This window comes from Phocoena sinus, chromosome 20 (assembly GCF_008692025.1).
Source record: "Phocoena sinus isolate mPhoSin1 chromosome 20, mPhoSin1.pri, whole genome shotgun sequence".
NCBI lineage: Eukaryota > Metazoa > Chordata > Mammalia > Artiodactyla > Phocoenidae > Phocoena > Phocoena sinus.
This window is the reverse complement of record NC_045782.1, coordinates 13,564,568-13,583,945: the sequence shown is the minus strand read 5'-3', so window position 1 is coordinate 13,583,945 and position 19,378 is coordinate 13,564,568. Positions and strand designations below refer to the sequence as shown.

At 49.3% G+C, this 19,378-nt stretch overlaps 1 protein-coding gene across 11 annotated transcripts in view; it reads left to right on the top strand.

The window, feature by feature from the left end:
• RPH3AL (rabphilin 3A like (without C2 domains)) overlaps window positions 1–19,378 on the top strand; it is a 147,104-nt gene that overhangs the window by 48,259 nt on the left and 79,467 nt on the right. For all 11 annotated transcript variants that reach the window (XR_004347278.1, XR_004347276.1, XR_004347277.1 and 8 more), the window contains 3 exons: window positions 7,819–7,930; window positions 11,477–11,620; window positions 14,561–14,690. Coding sequence is in view for 6 of the 11 variants with exons in the window: in XM_032615570.1 (XP_032471461.1) it covers window positions 7,854–7,930; window positions 11,477–11,620; window positions 14,561–14,690 (351 nt within the window). In the remaining 5 variants the exon portion in view is untranslated. The remainder of the gene's footprint in view (window positions 1–7,818; window positions 7,931–11,476; window positions 11,621–14,560; window positions 14,691–19,378) is intronic.

The following is a 19,378-nucleotide window of genomic DNA, read 5'->3' as shown; positions in this document are numbered from 1 at the left end:
CATGCATGTGGGATCTAGTTCCCTGACCAGGGATCGAACCCGGGCCCCCTGCATTGGGAGTGCGGAGTCTTACCCACTGTGCCACCAGGGAAGTCACCTCATCATCTGATTTTTGTCCAGGACAGATCGAAGTGTGTCAGTACAAGGGTGCGGTCCGTATTCAGCTCACAGGCACTGCTCTTTGGAAGTCTGAAGGACCCAGCTCTTAAGAGGGCCTGGACCTTGGGAAGGGCACCTCCTGCCCTGCTCCTCCTCGAGGCCCCGGCCAGAGGCGGAGCAGAGCCCAGGAGGTGTGTTGGGTGGTAGTGAGCACACAGCTTGGCAGAAGAGGGGGTGCGGGAAGCCGGGGACAGGGGCCGGCTGGCGGCCGAGGAGCTGGCAGCCAGCTCAGACTGCAGAGGTTTGGGGAACCTAAGCTGACTCTGTCGGCAGTTTCCTAAGACATGTTCCCCAAGCTGCCCTTCCCCCCCCCACCTGTCCCGAGATTGCTCTGCGTGGGCGAGGGACAGCTGTGCCTACCGAGGTGCCAGCCACAGCCCGGGGCAGGCACCTCAGTCCCTGGACGGGGCGTGAGTTCTTGCTCGGAGCCACGGCTGTGGACATGCTCAGCCGCGAGCTTACCGTTGTCGAAGACCCTGCCACCAGTGCCCAAGGCCCCAGGCCCCGGCAGGGGACGTCTCTCTCATCTCCCTGCACCTCTCTGAGGTGTTGGGCTCCGTGGGCTCATCTTCCTCAAAAAGCTCCAGAAGCGAGAAGGGTGGGGGACCCAGGATGCCTCCTCCTCCCTGCCCCAGGGACTGAGTGAGGACTCAGTTCCCCCCACCAGGTTGGAGCAGCGACCAACCTCCCACCCCAGGATCCTTCTCCAGTCCCTCACCTGCTATCCCTGCATCCCTCCTGCAACTCAGCAGGTGGGAATCTGTTGGAATTGCCCAGGGCAATCCCTCCAGCCTGTCTGTCTCAGCTCAGTCAGGTACTGATGGGGAAACTGAGGCCCAGGGAAAATAACTGATTGTTCCTGGTCTTCCAGTAAGTTTGCATAAAAGCCAGACTCGCCAGATCTTTTCTCTCCTAGTTGAGTCATCCTCACTGCCACGAAACCTTTCCCTTCATACTTACAGCACAAGGTGGCCCGGTGCAGAAAAAGTAGTATTGGTTAAGGGTTAGCAGACCTGCATAGGTGTGACCTTTTCTCAGTCTCTCATCCTCGTTCTTTTGTCTTCTGCCCAACAAAAAATAATTAGATTGAGGAAGAACAGAACAGAGCCTGTGGGTGGTTGCAGAGTCATTTTGGCTCAAGTTAAACAAAGCAGGGCTTCCCTGGTGGCGCAGTGGTTGAGAGTCCGCCTGCCGATGCAGGGGATGTGGGTTCGTGCCCCGGTCCGGGAAGATCCCACATGCCGCGGAGCGGCTGGGCCCATGATTCATGGCCGCTGAGCCTGCGCGCCCGGAGCCTGTGCTCCGCAACGGGAGAGGCCACAGCAGTGAGAGGCCCGCGTACCACCAAAAAAAAAAAAAAAAAACAAAGCAAAGAAAAGGAATAGACCTCAGATGGGTCAGAGGACAGATAAATGTTAGTTTGGGGGTTCTCTTTTCAGTGATCCCAAAACTCTGGCCCCCTAAGAAGTGACCCAGGGACTTCCCTGGCGGTCCAGTGTTTAAGACTTCGCTTTCCAATGCAGGGCATATGGGTTTGAACCTGGTCGGGGAGCTAAAATCCCACATACCTTGCGGCCAAAAACCAAGACATAAAACAGAAGCAATATTGTAACAAATTCAATAAAGACTTTAAAAATGGTCCACATCAAAAAAAAAAAAAAAAAAAAAAGAAGTGACCCAAAGGGGACAAAAGAAGTTCATTCTTTAGAGGTTCATTTGGGGGCGATGTGTTTGGGGCAGTGAGGAGCTGCTGCCTCTCCACCTGTGTTTGCTGCTATCTCCTGGACGCCCCTACCTGTCCCGCTGTAAAGGAGGTGAAGGTTCGAGCGTGAGAGCACAGGGTCCCTTCTTTCTTCCCACCTCCTCCCCCGGCTCAGGTCCACTCCCTTTTGGTTCAGAAGCTTCTGCAGATGATGGAGTTCCCACCCTGAGATTCCCCGGCTTGCCCCTCCCTCTGGGTCACCACTGGTGCATCCCTGCTTTTGTGAGGGTGCCTGGCAGAGCAGAGGGGCCACCTGCATACTCACTGCACCCAGCTGCAGCAGGCTGGGCAGGAAGGCTCAGGGCCTTCTAGTGCTGGGAGCAGTGGCCCGAGACACGGTGCCCCCTGCAGGCCACGGCAGGAATGGCAGTGCCTATGAGGTGATGAACGCCTAGTTAACCCTGGGCACAGCCTGTTCCTGTTAGGGACACCCCATCACTTCCATTTCTTGAAGCTCCCAGAATATTTTTTAAAAATAATAAGGAAACAGGGCTACTGAGATGAGTGTGTTTTAAATGTTTACTTGGAACAGAGTAACGCTTTTCACACCCATGCAGCAGTGTGACTGCGCTATTCACAAGATAACAGAACTTATTTAAAAAACCAACAAAACAATCATAAGAGACTACTACAAGCAACTCTATGCCAATAAAATGGACAACCTGGAAGAAATGGACAACTTCTTAGAAATGCACAACCTGCCAAGACTGAATCAGGAAGAAATAGAAAATATGAACAGACCAATCACAAGCACTGAAATTGAAACTGTGATTTAAAATCTTCCAACAAACAAAGCCCAGGACCAGATGGCTTCACAGGCGAATTCTATCAAACATTTAGAGAAGAGCTAACACCTATCCTCCTCAAACTCTTCCAAAATATAGCAGAGGGAGGAACACTCCCAAACTCATTCTACGAGGCCACTATCACCCTGATACCAAAACCAGACAAGGATGTCACAAAGAAAGAAAACTACAGGCCAGTATCACTGATGAACATAGATGCAAAAATCCTCAACAAAATCCAGCAGCACATTAAAAGGATCATATACCATGATCAAGTGGGGTTTATTCCAGGAATGCAAGGATTCTTCAATATACGCAAATCAATCAATGTGATACACCATATTAACAAATTGAAGGAGAAAAACCATATGGTCATCTCAATAGATGTAGAGAAAGCTTTTGACAAAATTCAACACCGATTTATGATAAAAGCCCTCCAGAAAGTAGGCACAGAGGGAACTTTCCTCAACATAATACAGGCCATATGTGACAAACCTACAGCCAACAGCATCCTCAATGGTGAAAAACTGAAAGCATTTCCACTGAGATCAGGAACAAGACAAGGTTGCCCACTCTCACCACTCTTATTCAACATAGCTTTGGAAGTTTTAGCCACAGCAATCAGAGAAGAAAAGGAAATGAAAGGAATCCAAATCAGAAAAGAAGAAGTAATGCTGTCACTGTTTACAGATGACATGATACTATACATAGAGAATCCTAAAGATGGTACCAGAAAACTACTAGAGCTAATCAATGAATTTGGTAAAGTAGCAGGATACAAAATTAATGCACAGAAATCTCTGGCATTCCTATACACGAATGATGAAAAATCTGAAAGTGAAATCAAGAAAACACTCCCATTTACCATTGCAACAAAAAGAATAAAATATCTAGGAATAAACCTACCTAAGGAGACAAAAGACCTGTATGCAGAAAACTATAAGACACTGATGAAAGAAATTAAAGATGATACAAATAGATGGAGAGGTATACCATGTTCTTGGATTGGAAGAATCAACATTGTGAAAATGACTCTACTACCCAAAGCAATGTACAGATTCAATGCAATCCCTATCAAACTACCACTGGCATTTTTCACAGAACTAGAACAAAAAATTTCACAATTTGTATGGAAACACAAAAGACCCCGAATAGCCAAAGCAATCTTGAGAACGAAAAACGGAGCTGGAGGAATCAGGCTCCCTGACTTCAGACTATACTACAAAGCTACAGTAATCAAGACAGTATGGTACTGGCACAAAAACAGAAATATAGATCAATGGAACAAGATAGAAAGCCCAGAGATAAACCCACGCACATATGGTCACCTTATCTTCGATAAAGGAGGCAGGAATGTACAGTGGAGAAAAGACAGCCTCTTCAGTAAGTGGTGCTGGGAAAACTGGACAGGTACATATAAAAGTATGAGATTAGATCACTCCCTAACACCATACACAAAAATAAGCTCAAAATGGATTAAAGACCTAAATGTAAGGCCAGAAACTATCAAACTCTTAGAGGAAAACATAGGCAGAACACTCTATGACATAAATCACAGCAAGATCCTTTTTGACCCACCTCCTAGAGGAATGGAAATAAAAACAAAAATAAACAAATGGGACCTAATGAAAGGTAAAAGCTTTTGCACAGCAAAGGAAACCATAAACAAGACCAAAAGACAACCCTCAGAATGGGACAAAATATTTGCAAATGAAGCAACTGACAAAGGATTCATCTCCAAAATTTACAAGCAGCTCATGCAGCTCAATAACAAAAAAGCAAACAACCCAATCCAAAAATGGGCAGAAGACCTAAATAGACATTTCTCCAAATGACATTTCTCCAAATCTCCATACAGATGGCCAACAAACACATGAAAGCATGCTCAACATCATTAATCATTAGAGAAATCCAGATCAAAACTACAATGAGATATCATCTCACACCAGTCAGAATGGCCATCATCAAAAAATCTAGAAACAATAAATGCTGGAGAGGGTGTGGAGAAAAGGGAACCCTCTTGCACTGCTGGTGGGAATGTGAATTGGTACAGCCACTGTGGAGAACAGTATGGAGGTTCCTTAAAAAACTACAAATAGAACTACCATATGACCCAGCAATCCCACTACTGGGCATATACCCTGAGCAAACCATAATTCAAAGAGTCATGTACCAAAATGTTCATTGCAGCTCTATTTACAATAGCCAGGAGATGGAAACAACCTAAGTGTCCATCATCGGATGAATGGATAAAAAAGATGTTGCACATATACACAATGGAATATTACGCAGCCATAAAAAGAAACGAAATTGAGCTATTTGTAATGAGGTGGATGGACCTAGAGTCTGTCATACAGAATGAAGTAAGTCAGAAGGAGAAAGACAAATACTGTATGCTAACACATATATATGGAATTTAAGAAAAAAAAAAGTCATGAAGAACCTAGGGGTAAGAAAGGAATAAAGACACAGACCTACTACAGAATGGACTTGAGGATATGGGGAGGGGGAAGGGTAAGTTGTGACAAAGTGAGAGAGTGTCATGGGCATATATACACTACCAAACGTAAAATAGGTAGCTAGTGGGAAGCAGCCGCATAGCACAGGGAGATCAGCTCGGTGCTTTGTGACCACCTAGAGGGGTGGGATAGGGAGGGTGGGAGGGAGGGAGACGCAAGAGGGAAGAGATATGGGAACATATGTATTTGTATAACTGATTCACTTTGTTATAAAGCAGAAACTAACACACCATTGTAAGGCAATTATACTCCAATAAAGATATAAAAAAAAAAAAAGACATGTAGGCAAAGAGTCATAATCTAAAAAAAAAAACAAATCGTAGCTGAAATGGGACTGGTTTAAAGTTGTTTGATGAGCGTGTCATTTTTGAGCCCACCTTTTTTTTTTCCTGGACTGGATGTGAGTCTCCTTTGGGAGAAGGTCAAGACTTTAAATGTGGGGAGGACTTTGGTGACGGTGGCACCAGCAGCCCTCCCAGCACTGGGCCTGGCCATGGGGACTCCACATGCGACTCTTTGGGGCCTGGGTTAACTCAGGTCTCACTCTCAGGGTGGCTGACAGTGGGGAATGGGTGCCTGGATCAGCTGAGTGGAATAGAGAGCCCACTGTGGTCAAGGTAGTGGGCTTGGTCCCTGAGTGGGTCAGTTAGCTGCAGTCTGCACGCTGCCCCCTGCTGGTCATCACAGAAATAGGTGACTGGTCTAGAACAACAGTTCTCAAACCACGGTCCAGGGATCTCTGGGGGTTCCCAACGCCTTTCGGGGGGTCCACAAAGTAAAAACTATTTTAATAATAATAATAATACACTTGGTCAAGTTCTCTCACAAATATACAGGTGAAAAGTTCATTGGCATGAATGCCACATTGGAACTAATCTTTAAGAAACTACCATCTGTTGAGTTTGGGTACAGTATGAAACAAGAATGTCCACAGTTATCTGGGAAGGCTATTAAAATACTCCACCCTTTCCCAGCTATAGCATGTAGCTGTGAGAGTCTGGATGTCCTTCATGTACTTTAACAAATCTCCATATCACAAAAGATTGAATGAAATGTCAGATATGAAACTGACTTTTGTTTAGCCAAACATTACATAGATTTGTAAAAATGCAAAACAATACCATTATTCTCACTAACTGTTTTTGTTTTGAAAATACAGTTTTTCAAGAAAGTATGTGAGCATCTCATGGGTTTATTATTTTTTGATGAACTGACAATTAAAATTTTTTCTCAGTGTTAATTTCTAATGTGGTAAATATCAATAGATATGGCCCATATCCTTTGGAGTTCTCAAGAATTTTTTATAACAGTTTAATGAGATGTAGTTCACGTACCATAAAATTCAGACATTTAAAGGGTACAGCGCAGTGGTTTCAGTGAATTCACAAAGTTATGCAACCGTCACCACTATCTAATTCCAGAACATTTCCATCATCCAAAAAAGAAACCCTGAGCCCGTTAGCAGTCACTCCCATTCCTTCCTCCCCTCTACCCCCAGCCCCTGGCAACCACTCATCTACCTTCTGTCTCTATGGATCGGCCCATTCTGGACATTTTATATAAATAGAACCGTACACTATGTGGTCTTTTGTAACTGGCTTCTTTCGCTTAGCGTGTTTTCAAGGTTCATCCATGTTGTGTAGCCTGTGTCAGCACTCCATTCCCTTTTATGACCAAACAATATTCCATTGTCCACATTTTATCCATTCATCAGTTAGTGGGCATTTGAATTGTTTCCACTTTTTGGCTGTGAATATTCATGTACAATTTCATACGTGGACGTGACGTTTTCTGTTCTCTTGTGTTTATACTTCAGAGTCCTTTCTGGGTCTTATGGTAACTCTGTGTAACATTTAAGGAACTGCCAGACTAATTTCCAACCTCAGTGATTTTTAAGAGTGTAAAGGAGTCCTGTGTTTGAGAACCACTGGTCTGGAGGGGATCAGACCAGGGGAGTGTGGATAACTCAGTACTGCCCCTCGTCTTTGCTCTGGGATTGGGATTCCCTCAGACTCATCCCTCTCTCTTCCCCTCCTTACTCTCCCCACCAACACACATCCTTGGTGGCAAGGAGAAAGCCAGCTAAGCTAGGCTGCACAAGTTAAGCCCCCAGCAAGCTCTGGAGCAGGGTCTCCTCCCTGCAGGATTCCCAGGGGGGCCATTTTCATCGTGGTCCCCATGAAGTAAAGCAGGGGTAGTACTTGGAGGGTGCAGGGATCAAACGCCCTTGGGGCTTGCCCCGCTACGTTGAAAACTGCTGAGGTGTGCCTCTTTTCTCCTTTCCGATTCTGTCCCTTTGACATCCTGCCGGTCAAGTCCAACCTTGTCACTTAGCTGCGTGATCCACCTAGCTACCCCTCCCAGAATCACGAGTCTTTTGAAAGAGGAGCTTTGAGGGAATCGCATTTAGCTGGAGGATTGATTCTGCTGGTGAGATTCCAGACATCCTCGGGGACGGGGTGGGGATGGGGCAGGGGCCGGCAACGGACAGGGATAGGTTGGAAGTACCGGTTTTGGGTGTCTGAGGGACTCTGTCTGCCATCTGTACCCCAGCCAATGACATGCTCTTCCTTCTTCCCTCTTCTCCCCTCAGATGTGACTCCACACCCTGGCTGGGTGTTCCAAGTCATGGCCGACACCATCTTCGGCAGCGGGAATGATCAGTGGGTTTGCCCCAATGATCGGCAGCTTGCCCTGCGAGCCAAGTGAGTACCTCTAGGGCTTGGCCGGGCCCTCCCTTCCCTCCCCTGTCCTAGTTCCCCTCCCTTCTTTGACAAGATTCAATCCCAGGCCCCCAGAAAGAGCAGTTTGGAGACAAGTGCCCGTCTAATACACACCACCCTCCTGGTGCTGAGCTGGGCACCTAACAGCCATTCACTCATTTAACTGCTGTATGGAATGTATTCCCATTTCTCAGATGAGGGCAGTGGGGCTGAGGTCCTCACCCAAGTCACCCACCTTGTCAGTGGCAGGGCTGGGACTCCCCTGGGTCCATGTGACCCCACACCTGTGTTCTTTCGATCACAATAGGCTCCAGGGAGCCAGGCCACTTCCTTTACCTTCTCTGTTAAGAGTATAAATCCCCCATCACTGAGCCTTCAGTCCCTGAGTCCCTGGCAGCGGGGAGCCTTTGATCTCTGGATGCCCACTTCATAGTTGAGCACCCACTTCATGGTTGAGTTGACAGACCAAAGGCTTGTCTAATTTATGAAGAGCTGCCCTCGGGGCTGAAACACACAACCAGCCTTGAAGCATCCCAGGTCTCTGCCATGCTCGTGTCAGGGTCTCTCTTGTTCTGGTTTGCCCCCAGCTTTCCTGTTATCTCTCAGCCTGATGACCCCTCGGCTGTAGTTAGATCAGCCCATCTCCACCCACTGCCCCCCTCCGTGGCTGGAGACCAGGGGCTCCCAGATGCCTCTCCAGCCTTCCAGTCTCTTCCTGTCCCTCCAGGGAGTTGGGGGTCCCTGGGGTCAAATAAGCCCAAGAGCGCCTCTTCATCTGTCAAGTCGTGCTGGGTACAGGAGCCAGCATTTCCCAAATGGAACCAAGTTCAAGAAATTTGCAATTAAACATTGTGAGCCTGCAGGGGACAGAGCTGAAACATCAAAAGAGGATAGGAAAATTAATCTGAAATGCCCAAGAAGAGTGGAGTCCTGCGTGATTTGCAGGACTCTTTGCACCACAGTTAATTTGTCTCGCTCACTGGGATGGCTCGGCTCTTTTAGCCCCCGTGTGGCCCCTGTCGGGGAGAGACCAGGGGTGAAACCGTCCTCTCTCCCTCTCTCCTCTGACACCAGGCGAGATGATGCGTCCTCCGTGGCTGGATGTGAGGAGCTGGGGAGAGCTGTGCTCTTGTAGGAGGGCCCGGTGTGACCCCTGGTGACCCCGCCGGCATTCCCTTTGGCTCTCCGTGACCTGGTCTTGCGCTCAGCAGCAGCCAGAAACTGTTGTAGCACCTTTTATTTATTTATTTATTTTTGGCTGCATTGGGTCTTTGTTGCTGCACGCGGGCTTTCTCTAGTTGCGGTGAGCGGGGGCTATGCTTCGTTGTGGTGTGCGGGCTTTTCATTGCAGTGGCTTCTCTTGTTGCGGAGGACGGGCTCTAGGTGTGTGGGATTCAGGAGTTGCGGTACGCAGGCTCAGTAGTTGTGGCACACGTGCTTTGTTGCTCCACGGCTTGTGGGATGTTCCCGGACCAGGGCTCGAGCCCATGTCCGCTGCATTGGCAGGCGGATTCTTAACCACTGCGCCACCAGGGAAGCCCGTAGCACCTTTTAGAAGAGTAAGTGCTTTTATCTCCTCCCCGGGGTGTGCTGCCTTGTAATGCCAGGCTCCTTAAAGGAGAGTGTCACAGATTCCCGCAGCCAGGGACAGGTGAATGTGTACCCCTGCCCACTCCAAGGCCTGGCCTCCCTTCCTGTCCCCACCAGTCCTGCCCCGTTCCCATTCTTTGCTTTCCTCAGCTCTATGAGGGTCACTTAAAAAAGTATTAGTCTAGGGCAAGGTATTTTTAAAAATTGAAGTATATTCGATTTATAGTATTATATTAGTTTGAGGTGTACAACATAGTGATTCAATATTTTATAGATTATACTCCATTTGAAGTTATTATAAAAATTGTTGGCTATATTCCCTGTGCTGTACACTATATCCTTATAGCTTATTTATTTGATACATAGTAGTTTGTAAGAAGGCATTTTTTTAAATTGGAGAAATAGGCAGTCTAGAAGTCTGGATCTCTCCAATGCAGCACATTACTTTATGCCTTCATGCCTTTGCACGTTCAGTGTCCTTTGCCTGAATGCCAACTCCCTGCTTCCATTGGGGGAGCTCCTATTCATCCTGCAAAACCCAGCACAAATGCTACCTCTTTGGTTAAGCTGTTCCTAATGGTCTCACCCATGATCATTATAAAAATCATCACTGCCACTTATTGAGCAACTGGGCATCTGCTATGTACAGAGCACTTTATATACCCTCCTTATTTCATCTTCTTGGCATCCCTTAAAGAGACAGATCAAGAAATCAAGGATGAGCAGCTGTCCAAGTTCTCATACCTGGGAAGAGACAGAGCCATAAGATGAGACCACCCATTGGACTTCAGAATCTGAGTCCTTCACCTTAACCAGCCTGGGATGGCTTTCTCTCTACTCACAGAGAAAGGACATGCTTTTTAGCTCTCCCAATTTCTACAGTGTCGGCAGTGCTTGGATGCCAGAGCTGGACTGGGTGGTGACGTGAGACCACCAGTGTCCATCCGTTTCAGGGAACCACTAGGAAGGCATCCACACCCTCATCTTCCTGCCCTGTATCCTGTGTCACAATCTCTTGCCTGGTGCCACTTCTTTAGGGGAGCCCTTCTAGAGCTGCTCCCCTCCCTGAGTCAGTTCCCCTCATTTGTACATCCTCCTCACGGCCACCCGTGTGGCCTGCCCGGGGGCTCGTCCCAGCACCTAGCGAGCCTGGCATCACAGTGGACGCTCAATGAATAGGTATTGAATGAATGGCTCTCCGAATTTTTCAGTCAATAAATATTTTTGTAACTGATCGGGCATCCGTCTCCCCCAGAATATTGTAGTTCTGGAGGGCAGTGACCTTGCCACCTTGTCCGTCTCTGTGTTCCCACCACCTGGCGCAGAAAGTCTGGGAGAAGCTGGGCCCCAGGGCAGGGAGTTGGGGCTCGGTCCACTGCTGCCACCCTCACCATCCAGAAAAATAGAAAGGGTTGGAGTTCTTCCCCTCCGTCCTGGGGGTCTGGGCCGGGCCCCAGCCCCGCCTCGCCACACTGGCCGGCCCTCACTCCTCCTCCAGGGTAACCTCCTGCCCTGGATCCCTCTAGTTTTCAGAATGCTGCGTGAATATCCTTTTATCCTCAGCGCTTGTTTTTAACCTAATTACCAGTCTTTCCTGTCCCATAGTAAACTCCATCTCACTTTCTTGTACAACTCAGATCTGGGTGTTCATTCTTCTCTTGGTCATCTTCTGTGCTGTTCCCTTGAAACCGCTCATGCTGTGGCCATGGCCTTCTGCGCGTTCCATGCTCCTGTCTCCCTCCAACCCCCCCGAGGTGCTAAGGGGGTGCTGCCATCCTTGTGGGAGCCGGGAGCTGGCGGGTGGCAGAGGCAGCGTTTGAAGGCTGGTGTCTGAACCCCTTGCCCCTGACACACAGACTGTGCTCAGGGGACCTTTGTGGATGTGACGGGGATGCCGGTTTGCACTGGGGTTGCACTTCTGTGTTGTTCTCTCTCAAGGCTGCAGACGGGCTGGTCTGTGCACACCTACCAGACAGAGAAGCAGAGGAAGAGCCAGTGCCTCAGCCCAGCCGAGGTGGAGGCCATCCTGCAGGTCATCCAGAGGGCCGAGCGGCTTGATGTCCTGGAACAGCAGAGAGTCGGGTAAGGGCTGCTCCCAAGATGGGGCAGGAGTGAGGCCGTGGACGGGGAAGCAGGGCATTTAGTGCCAGATCAGTGGGCTGGGCGTCTGGCGCCCTGGCTCCTAGTTCCAGCTTTTCACTGGGAGTGAGTCAGCTCTGCCTGAACGCGCCTGGCGTGCAGATTCCTAACCCAGCCTGTCCAAGCCTCAGTATACCCCTCTGTAAGGTGGGGATAGCGGCTCATGTGTGGGCCCCAGGCTGTGGGGAGGATGAATGAGTGCCATCAAACACCTTAAGGTCTGTTTAGCTCTGCACAAAGGAGGGTCGCTGTGGTTCAGCCAAGGGAGGGATTGACGTGGAGGCTGAACTGTGGGTTCTCCCATCAAAGACCAACAGGAGCCGCTCTCCAGCTTAATCTAAGCTCTTCCGGCCTCCGGCATCCAGAGCCGTCTCCTACATAGTCTTCAGTTTTGTTGTGGCTTTTTTTTTTTGTTTAATTACAAAAGCAATTCATACTTCCTAGACAATCTGAAAAACACAGGCAGGCACGAGGAGGAAAACATAAATGCAGGGCACTGGCAGGAATTAATTTGATTCTGGTCTCCTTGTTCTTTTTCTATTAAATAGATGATCATTTCTTAAAAGTCAGACATTGTAGAAATGCACAGTTCTAGAAAGTGAAAGCACCACTACAAAGACCAACTGCTGTCCAGTTTGTTGTCTGTGCCTCCGTAATACTGACATATTACTACCATTTCATTACAAAAAGGGTTTGTATCTGACAGACTAATTGTCTTTTGCTCTTTTCTCCCCACCACACCTGGCTGGGGCCCCTCCCTCTCTCAGGCCTAGCCCAAGGGTCCTGCAAGGCTCTGCGGGTCTCCGAGGTGCCTGTGCTGATGACTGATGGGCCAGCACCACATCCCTCGGGCTCCCTCAGGAGGGCGTGCTGGGAGCTAGTGAGGGTTGTCCCCCGTGGGCTCCCCGCAGCTGTGGGAAGCATTTGCGCCCCGCCCCCATCCATCTGGGCTGTCATCTTTGCCTTCCCTGTGCCGCTCACATCATCTGGCCCTGGCTGTGAGCGCTGGGTTTGGCTGGGGCAGGAATGGCCCAGAGGACAGTTAATCATCTCAGAGGGAGGAGGTGCATCCTGTGTGTTTCCATGAGTGGGAGTCACAGGGCTGTACGGAGAGGGGGTCCCCCAAAAACAAGTGGGTCAGGCCAGGGCCGAACTCGGCTTTGCTCCTGGAACCCTGCAGGTCCCTGGAAGAGGGACGGCGATTCCTGTGGAAGTCAGGAGTGCCAGCTGGAGGGCAGGTGGGCAGAGGCAGCCTCGGCGCCCAGTCCGCCCTCCGTCGGCCCCCAGGCAGGGCCTGATCACCCCAGGGGAGAGGGTGGAGTTGCCATGAGACTTGGGGTGGCCTGAGTGTGGCCCTGGCTCTACCTCTGAGGAGCTGTGCAATGCTGGCAAGTGACTTCACGTCTCGGAGCCTCAATCTTCTCACCTTTAAAGTGGGGGGGAAACAGCATCCTCTGTGCTGGGCGGTTGTGAGAGTTACAGGGCATAACGTACCCACACCCCGTCTTCCATGCATTCAAGAATTTTCACTGGGAATCCACTGGGCACTGGAGACACAGCGGCCAACGAAACAGAAGCAGAAGTGGCCGTGTGTTGTGGGCGTGGCAGGGTCGTATAACAGGTTGTCATGAAACAGGGTCGCGGTGGGCTGGGGGACCGTGGGACCCAAGGAGAGGCACCTATCCTGGGCTCAGCGGGGTTCAAAGAGGACCTCTTTCTCTTTCTCCCTCTAGCTTCTCCGTGCACCCAGGTGCTTAAGCCAAAAGTCTCTACTCCATCCTGGGTCTTTCTCTTACCTCTCCTCCCCCAAATCCATCCATGCCGACTCTGGAATACAGCCCGTCCTGCTCTCCGTCCTCCTTCCCCAGCCCTGCCACCTCCTGCCAGCTTCCTCACTGGACTCCCCCTGTAATCCCAGCTTCCCACAGCAGCTGGAGGGAGCTTTTAGCTTTTAGGGAGCTTAGATCAGATCACTCCTCTACTTAAAACTCTTCAGGGGGCTCGCGTTGATCTTAGAAAACAATCCAAACTTCCAAAACCAATCCAGTCGGGCTTCCCTGGTGGCGCAGTGGTTGAGAGTCCGCCTGACGATGCAGGGGACACGGGTTCGTGCCCCAGTCCGGGAAGATCCCACATGCCGCGGAGCGGCTGGGCCTGTGAGCCGTGGCCGCTGAGCCTGCGCATCCGGAGCCTGTGCTCTGCAACGGGAGAGGCCACAACAGTGAGAGGCCCGCGTACCGCAAAAAAAAAAAAAAAAAAAAAAAAAAAATCCAACCTACAAACCCCGTGTAATCTGGCCCCTCCTCGCCCCTCCAGCCTCCGTTACCCCAGGCAGTCTAGCCGCCCTGGGCTTCTTACCATTCTAATGCCCCAGGGCCTTGCTCTTTGTACTTGCTGTTCCCTCTGCCTGGGATGCTCCCCCAGCTGTTCACATGTTTGGTCCTTGTCGTCCTTTACCTCTCAGTTCAAATGTCCTCAGAGAGGCCTTCACTAATCACCATCTAACATGCCTTGCTCCCTCCCAGCCCCACTTATTTTATTTCATAACACTCCCCCCTCTGAAGTCAGTTTGCTTGTTTATGGACTTTCTCCCTTTATTGAACATAAATGCCATAAGAACAGGGACCGTGTCCATCTCTGGCTTGTTTGCTACAACATTCCCCGTGTCTGGCATGTTGTAGGTGCCCAGTTAATGGTTGATGAGTGAGTGAATGATTAGGAGTTAGCCAGGGGAAGGGATGGGGCAGGGAACAGTACCCCAGGTGAGGGAACCAACCCCCAGGAAGTGGTATAGTATTGGGGCCCCGTGGCAGCCGCGCCTGGGCAGGGGTCTGGTTGGAGACAGGAAGCACATGCCATCTGACTCTGTGTCCTGTGCTGCAGGCGGCTGGTGGAGCGGCTGGAGACCATGAGGCGCAACGTGATGGGGAATGGCCTCTCCCAGTGTCTGCTCTGTGGGGAGGTGCTGGGCTTCCTGGGCAGCTCATCGGTGTTCTGCAAAGACTGCAGGAAGGTAAGGCCCTGCTCTGGCTTCCCAGCCTGGACCAGCCCTGTTACTCTGTGGCTTTGCAGCCTGGCTCCCAGGAGTGTGTGTGTGTGTGTGTACATTTGTGCATACATGTGTGCACACATGGTATCCTATGCTTCTTGGCAAGAAGGATTGGGGCCTGAAGGTCAAATGGCCAGGCTTCTAGTGCCAGCTCTGGGGAGTGGACCTCTGGGTCTCACAGGCCTGGGTGTGAGTTCAGCTCTTCCACTAGCTGTATGACCTCAGAAAACTTATTTACTATGTCAAGCCTCACCTTCCTCATCTGTAAAATAGGGATAATGATAATATGTACCTTAGAGAGTTGTGAGGATTAGATATTATATGCAAAGCTCTTAAAACCTTGTTTGGCATAGAAGTATTCAGGATATGTTATTAGTTGTCATTAAATAAATACAATTTTCCTCAGGGCCAAACAGTTTGCTAAGATTATACTTCCTATGCTATTGGTCTGCTCTCTTGATCCCTGGCCACTCAAATGAGAATGATCTTTGCAGCAAGGCCAAGTGGATTTTCTCCTTTTCTTATACTCCACTGATTGTTCTAAATTATGCCACATATTAATATTGAGTCCAAGACTTCTTAAAATAACTTTTTGTTTTTCCTGGAGTTTCTAATTGCCTTTCTTTTCTCATTGACCAAAGAATAACGTGCCTTCCAGTCCTCAAGGTTATTTAGCATCTGAACTTTACTCTCTATTGTGTGAAGCCTCCTTTTTCTTTCCCTGCCAGAATCTCTTCTGGACTCTTATTCCTGCTCTAGCCTACAGTAGTTACTGCATAGCTGTCATCATGGGACTTCCCTTTACTGCCCTCCTAGGTTAGAAGCACTGTTCCCAAGACACCATGTCTTTTTCTTTGTTTGTTTTTCACTCTAGTTTTACTAGAACCCATTCTCAAGTAACTTCCATGTGCTAGTCATTATTTTAAGCCTGGAGTTATTTTGGTGAACAAGGCAGAGAAAGAACTTTCTCCCTTGAGGGAACCAAAAAAAAGTAATGTAATAGATAATAAGTAGTAGTAAATAGTAAAGTAAATAAATAAAGTAAATAGTAAAGTAGAAGATTTCAGGAAGAAATAAATTCTGGAAAGAATTAACAGGGAATAGAAGACCGAGGGTGGGGTGGGGCGTTGAGAAGACTATAAATTATGGGAACGTCAAAGAAGTAAACGTGGAATTGGCAGCAGAGGCCATTGGCAGCCTTGACAAGGGCATTTTCAGTGATGTTCAAAGTCTGGATGAGAGAACCAAGGTGCAAAGAAGTTAATGTACCAAATGAATAGGTGGGAGAGCCAGGATTTCAGCTAAGGTCCCTTTTCCCCTGTTCTGTCGCATGTGGTGAACTGGGCTGAGGAATGTGGATTAACTGGTGAGGGGTCCCAAGAACAGTGGAGGTGTGGGAGGGGCCTGAGGGTCAGGGAGGGGGTGGGCACTTTGGTGCCGCTCCTCCGCAAGCCTCCATAGGCCTAGACTAGATAGATACCAACGAGGTACTGGGCACAGGGACTCAGGAATGTCTTGCTCCCAGCACCGGGGCAGGTGGGGTTCTAGTATGTGACTTCTGCCTGGGAGAATGAGGCCCAACAGCCTGTTTCCTCCTTCTGCCCCTCAACTCCATGACTACTATAAATGTCCGGGTTTGCGGGACCATGAAGAGCCTGTCAGAGCCTTGTCTCCTTTGCCTGGAAAAGTTTGGGGCCTCTGCCGCAGAGGCAGGCTGCTGCCCCTGGTTGCTGAAGGGTTAATGCCCGCTGCTCCTTGCAGAGCCGTTTCCTAGGCAACAGTGGGAGTCCCAGGGGAGAACCTCAGTGGATGTGGGGGTGGGGGAATGCTCTTCCAGATACTCTCACCACTCCCCACCCCATGGCTTTTCGGGAGGACATTTCCATTTGAAAATGTTCTTATTTCACAGCAGGCTGAAGACTTGGTCCTGGCTTGGATGGTGAGATAAGGAGCCCTCTGAGTTTCTGAGGGGGACTTGTTCTTGGGTGAGAGTGGGAGGAGAGCGTGCCCATTAGGACCACAGCTGAACGATGGGCATTTGCGGGGGTTATCTTCATCCATCCTTGAGAAGACTGTCATTCATTCAGTCATTCATTTACTCATCATGCAAATAGTAGAGGGTCTACTGTGTGCAGGCCCTGTTCTAGGTTCTGGCGATACCATGAACAAGATAAAGTCCTTGCTCTCGTGGAGACTGTTTTCTAGGGGTAGAAGAAGACAGACAATAAACAAATATAAAATAACGGTTAAGTAGACCTAGGGCTCTGTAGTGAATTAAAACAAGGTGCTCAAGTTGAGTCTCTGTGAGCTCAGACCTGACCACAAGCAGGAGCCAGCCCCGGGAAGATCCAGGTGGAGGAGCGTTGCAGGCAGAGGGACCAGCGGGCACCAAGGCCCTGAGGCAGAAATGAGCTGGGCATGTTCAAGGAACTAATGAAGGCTTCTGGGGCAGAGGGAGTGAGCGGTGGGCATAGCCAATCACACAGAGCTTTGTAAGTCAAGGTCAGGAGTTGAGATGTGATTCTAAGTTTCATGGGATGTCAGTGGAGCATTTTAAGCAGGGATGTAATGTGATCTGGTTTGTGTTTTTAAGAGGTGAGCCTAGCTGCTGTCTGGCAAGTGCGTGACAGGGGGACATAGAAGGAAAGCAGGAGGTGAGTTAGGTGGCGATGGCTGTCATTGGAAGATGATGAGGTTGGGGACAAGGCAACATCGGGACAAAGGCCATACGCTAAGGGAATCAATCTCTTCAATGTATTCTAAGCAAATAGGGAGGGCTTGGGGGGGTGATTGAGGGTCTTAGGAAGGAAAGCGGGTCCTAGATTCCAAATGGGCCAGGGCTAGAGGTCACTTGGTCCTGCACGGTGAGGGGACAGAGGTCCTCCTGGGTTGCCAGTAAGTGCTGTTCCCATGCAGAGAGACCTGGGTTGTGCTCCAGCTTGGGCACAGTGCAGTGACCTTGTATGAGCCACTTAACCTCTCTGGGCCTCTGTTTCTTCATCTGTAAACGGGGGAATAGAACTACATCATTATTGGGTGGGTGTGAGGAGTAGATAGGCTAATGCAGGGAAGCCCTTAGTGTCAGGTCCATTGCAAACACTCAGTAAAGGATTCCTGTTATCATTATTATCACTATTATTATTAATTCACTTTGAGGTCCTAGCTGTTCAGACTGCCCAGGTGTTACAAAAATAGAACCAACCTCACATACATCTCAGAAGAGGTTTAGTGATATCCCATGGATCAGTCAGCTCAGGCTGCCATAACAAAAGACCACAGACTGGGTGGCTTCAACGACAGAAATTGATTTCTCATAGTTCTGGAGGCTGGGAAGTCCAAGATCAGTGTGCTGGCCAATCTGGTTTCTGACGAGGACACTCCTCCTAGCTTGCAGACGGTCACCTTCTCACTGTGTCCACACATGGTGGAGAGAGAGCTCTGGTCTCTCTCCTACTTCAGATAAGGACACTAGTCCGTTTGGATCAGGGCCCCTCCCTTATGACCTCATTTAACCTTAATTACCTACTAAAGACCCTGTATCCTAATACAGTCACATTGGGGATTAGGGCTTCAACACAAGAATTCTGATGGGACACAATTCAGCCGATAGCAACCTATGTTCTCCTTTTTACAATTCATGTTTTCCCTCCTTCCTTCTTCCTTCCTTCCTTCCTTCCTTCCTTCCTTCCTTCCTTCCTTCCTTCCTTCCTTCCTTCTTTCCATCATCCCTCCCTCCCTCCCTCCCTCCCTCCCTTTCTCTCCCTGTCTCTCTCTCTCTCTATCTCTCTCTCTCTCTCTCTATCTCTATTTCTCTCTCCCTCCCCTCCCCACCCCTCTCCCCGGGATCTTACTTCCCCCACCAGGGATTGAACCTGGGCCCCAGCAGTGAAACTGCTGAGTCCTAACCACTGGACTGCCATGGAATTCCCTACAATTCATGTTTTCTTGAACTGAAAGTTGGAGTTCCCACAGTTAGTCCCAAATTTTTTGTAATTTATATAAAAGCCTCTGGAAGCCTTTGTAGCTCTCCAGGACTGGATGTCTTAAGCAGGGAAACCAAACTTAATTTCTGTGCAAGTTCCTCAGGTGAACCTAACACTCAGTCACTTATTCAGCCTGTTCTGGGTTAATTCTGGGTTAGGGGACTCCAAAAGGAGAAGGGTCCAGAACGGCCACTTCCCTCTGGTCCTCATGGTCAAGGTGGGAAGACAGTACCCTCTAGAGTGATGCTGACTATGGCTGGGACCAGGGTTTCCAGGATTGAGAACAATCAGGAGGGCTGCCTGGAGGAGCTGGCTCCTGAAAGTTGGTTAGGCTTCTGAGAGGCTGAAAGCAGAGCCCAGGGCATTCCAGGGATGGGAGAACAGCACAGCATAGGCATACAGCTGGAAATGGGCTGGGCAAGTGCTTGACTATGAGGATTCAGGCCCAGAAGACAGGGAGGACACCCTGGGCCACTCTGCCAGGTGGTGGTCGCTTAGGAGCCAAGTCTCTGGAGAATCAGGAGGGAGGCCCAGACTTAACCTCACAGCCCCCTGCAAAACTTTAGCCCTTGTACAGGGGCTCTCTGGTGTCTGGGAGGGATAGACAATGTTATCTATTCACTCTTTCAACAAATATGTGTTGTCATATAAATATGACAATATACTGGT